The sequence below is a fragment of the Pistacia vera genome, unplaced genomic scaffold (genome assembly GCF_008641045.1).
Source record: "Pistacia vera cultivar Batoury unplaced genomic scaffold, PisVer_v2 Contig27, whole genome shotgun sequence".
NCBI lineage: Eukaryota > Viridiplantae > Streptophyta > Magnoliopsida > Sapindales > Anacardiaceae > Pistacia > Pistacia vera.
In genome coordinates this window covers 359,705-362,801 of record NW_022196079.1, presented here as the reverse complement: position 1 = coordinate 362,801, position 3,097 = coordinate 359,705, and the positions used below count along the sequence as shown (strand labels likewise).

Here is a 3,097-nt window from a genome sequence, read left to right as displayed (position 1 = left end):
GGTATTTTAATTAATAGATATAAGTGTGAGACTAACTATTGAAACACCATTTCAAATTTAGAATAAATTAAATAATCATTAATTTCATTGCTTAAGACACATGAGAGATAAATTTATAGATAAACCTAATATTAAGGATACAAACAATTTAATCCATTAAAACAATTTATATCCAGGATCCCCAGTGATAATTGTCTCATAATACTGAATGTAAGTGAAAAATTTACTTAAAACCGTAAGAATGAAAGTATAAATAACCCGCTGACGAAACTACTTCCAATTTTCGACAAAATAAACTTATTCATAAATATGGTAGTTTAATAGCATAGCGAACTCCATATTATTCAGGTAAGCATAAAAGGTTCTTTAAAACTCACAAAACCATAAGATGACAATGAAACAAAACATGTAGCAAACCGCTAACACCAACAAGCAAACATGCTTAATAGATAGATAGCCTCTTTTATCTCTCGCAGTTGACAGCTACTCAGGCATCACCGTGTCCTATCAATGCCAGAAGTATTTTTTCATAGTCCCCAGTGGTGTCCTTGACAATGGCACGATCGAGAGGAACACTGTTCCTTTTCTGGTATTCTTCTTTAATGACCTTCATGTCAATCTCTGCCCTTGTGGTGACAACTCTGGTCAGAGCTCCTTCATCTGTTCCTTGTCTATTAATTGCCAAACGAAGAACCTTTTCGAAGTACCTCTCAGGGCGGATCAAACATTTAACTGTGGCCCTCAGTAGTGCAAGGTACTCGTCCTTAGGATCAGTCTTCAAGTCCTGCAAATAGTGCCAAGAACAGTAAAATTCTATTACGGGGGTGATTAAGAAATAGAAATTGACTTCTCAGGAAGTTGAAATTCCTGGCCGATAATGGGCTAGGAAACAAGTAATTTAGTTAGAAAAGAATAATCTTGGAAAACATCTTGCTAAATACTGCCTTTGAAGCTCACAATACCTTGTTGATATCATTGCCAAATTCATTTTTGTAGTGATTCAAAGTTGCATTAATCTGTGCTTTGCTTCTTGTAGCCAAGATCCTGATGAGATCCTCATCAGTGTATGCCTTCTTAGAGATCTTCTCATGGAGTATCTTAGCTTCTGATTTTGCTAGTGTCATGTTCACCTCATCTCCCTCATACCGGTATGAGGTCACAAGAGGTAGCAAAAGCTGGTATATATGAATGTATTGCAGCACCAAGCCATCCACAATGTCAATGCATACAAGCAATTCCATTAACCATAAAGCACAGGAAGACCAACAAGAATTAGAAAAGGTAAAATTCAGAACACAATAAGAATCTCAAATAAACAGAAAAGACGGGCAAACTTAGAATTCCAGATGAAATGTTTCAAAGCTCAGAAACATAATCATTTTCATTTTCTAAAGTATTACAAGAATAGCTACAGAAGATTGATTCGACTGCCTTTCTTCACCCAAGTAAGTTTAGTAACTTCGGACTGGCCTTTAGAAATTAGAAGTACTAGCATATTCTATCCACTAAAATCATTATCCTTTTAATTTTATAAATCACTAGTACTGGAAACTCAATTCCACCAAAGTAAGAGTTCAGGAAATCGTTCTCATTTTCCTTTCAATCAAAAGTATATAACAATATAGTTTGTGATCTTGCAGTCCATCTGACCCAAATTCATCAGGTCATCACAACCAAACATACAGTTACTAATTCCACAGAACACACAGTATAAATGTGGTCAGAAACCAATTTCATGTACTTATATATCAGCTCACCTCAAAATTGTCACTGCATTCTGAGAGTGAAAAAAGTTACGAAAAATCAAGTATATTATTCTATGAACAACTGAAAATAAAAATTAGATTCCATGCAATATATAAGGAACTTGAGGAATAATTTTTTTTTAAATCATAATCATAAATGTTGATATTTGCTTGAAAGGGTAAATGCTGATATTCTTGAAACCTACCTTGCGGAAGTCCCCAGTAGTATGATGTGCAACATCCTCTTCAAGAGATTTCTTGTAACGAGCATGATAAGCTTGCCTTGCCTGAAGCAACTGATTTGAAGACCTTGTGCAGGCAATTTCCATAAGAACTTGATTGCTTGAAGTCCACCTCTTGGTGGCTTCATTAGCCAAAAATGCATCACGTTCAGCAGGATCTAGAGTCCAAAGCAGCACCACTCTCTGATGATGAAAAATTAGGTGAAACAAGTATGTCAGCCTCTTAAAACACCATGCTAAAACCTTACTCCACAAAATTTAGATCAGTACCATAAATTTTGATTTTATCAACTATACAACCAATCTCAAAGAAAGATAAGATCTATTTTGCCCTGTGTTCTGTGATGAATCCTTACAATAATCTACGAACAAGGCATTGAGTATATTTTACACCACAGTAGAACAGACATGCGCTAAAAAACAGACCTCAAAGTCATTAGATAGTTCTTTGTCCAGCGCCTTGAGGAGATCTTCTCCATAAGTTTCAGCATATGTTTGTCGAATCAACTTACGTTGTGCAGCATTTCTATGGGCCAGGATGGATATGATCAGCCCCTCATTTGTTCCCCATCCTGCAATTGTACTTGATGTTAGAACATTTTCCAAGTTCAGTAACTAATTTCCATGGAACCATTTTTGGAGGCTCCAAGTTCAAAAATTCAGACAAACAGTTCCATCATCACAAATATCAATATGCTTTAATTTATAAGTAAAAACACTTATATTCCGGAAAAGATTTCCAAATCAGAGTCTATAATTATATAGCACTATGTGAATCAAATTACGGTAACTGAAATAATGTTATATAAGCATCAGATCACCAAGCAACCAATGAGAATCCACCGGACAAAAAAGTTAACTTGGAAAGCAATAGCTTAAAGATTAAAGGATTCTAACACCATCGATCATTACAATCATCCTTAGATCAACTTATTTGCCGTTTACATTCCAAACTAATATCTTCAACAAATTCATGTCACATCATAAAACTTCGCCATCGTTACAACAAAAAAAAAAAAAAAACACATTTCTTTGACAGATCATCTTTCCATCAATCAAAAACAAAGATCGCACTCAAAACCCTGTATTAACTTTATCTTAAAAAAGATC

At 34.8% G+C, this 3,097-nt stretch overlaps 1 protein-coding gene across 1 annotated transcript; it reads right to left on the bottom strand.

The window, feature by feature from the left end:
* Positions 1–326: 326 nt before the first annotated feature.
* On the bottom strand, positions 327–2,574 carry LOC116133438 (annexin D1-like). The gene is made up of 4 exons (XM_031419142.1): positions 2,414–2,574; positions 1,952–2,170; positions 963–1,175; positions 327–784 (listed from the first exon to the last, which is right to left on the bottom strand). The coding sequence occupies exons 2-4, from the start codon at positions 2,072–2,074 to the stop codon at positions 488–490; spliced, it is 633 nt and encodes a 210-aa protein (XP_031275002.1). The 5' UTR covers positions 2,075–2,170; positions 2,414–2,574; the 3' UTR covers positions 327–487.
* Between the last annotated feature and the right edge of the window lie 523 nt (positions 2,575–3,097).

Coding starts and splice junctions, on each gene's coding strand:
- LOC116133438 (XM_031419142.1), bottom strand. CDS start 2,074: ATGGAAATTGCCTGCACAAGGTCTTCAAATCAGTTGCTTCAGGCAAGG. Junction 1,176..1,951: donor CTACTGGGGACTTCCGCAAG/GTAGGTTTCAAG, acceptor CATATATACCAG/CTTTTGCTACCTCTTGTGAC. Junction 785..962: donor TTGGCAATGATATCAACAAG/GTATTGTGAGCT, acceptor CACTATTTGCAG/GACTTGAAGACTGATCCTAA.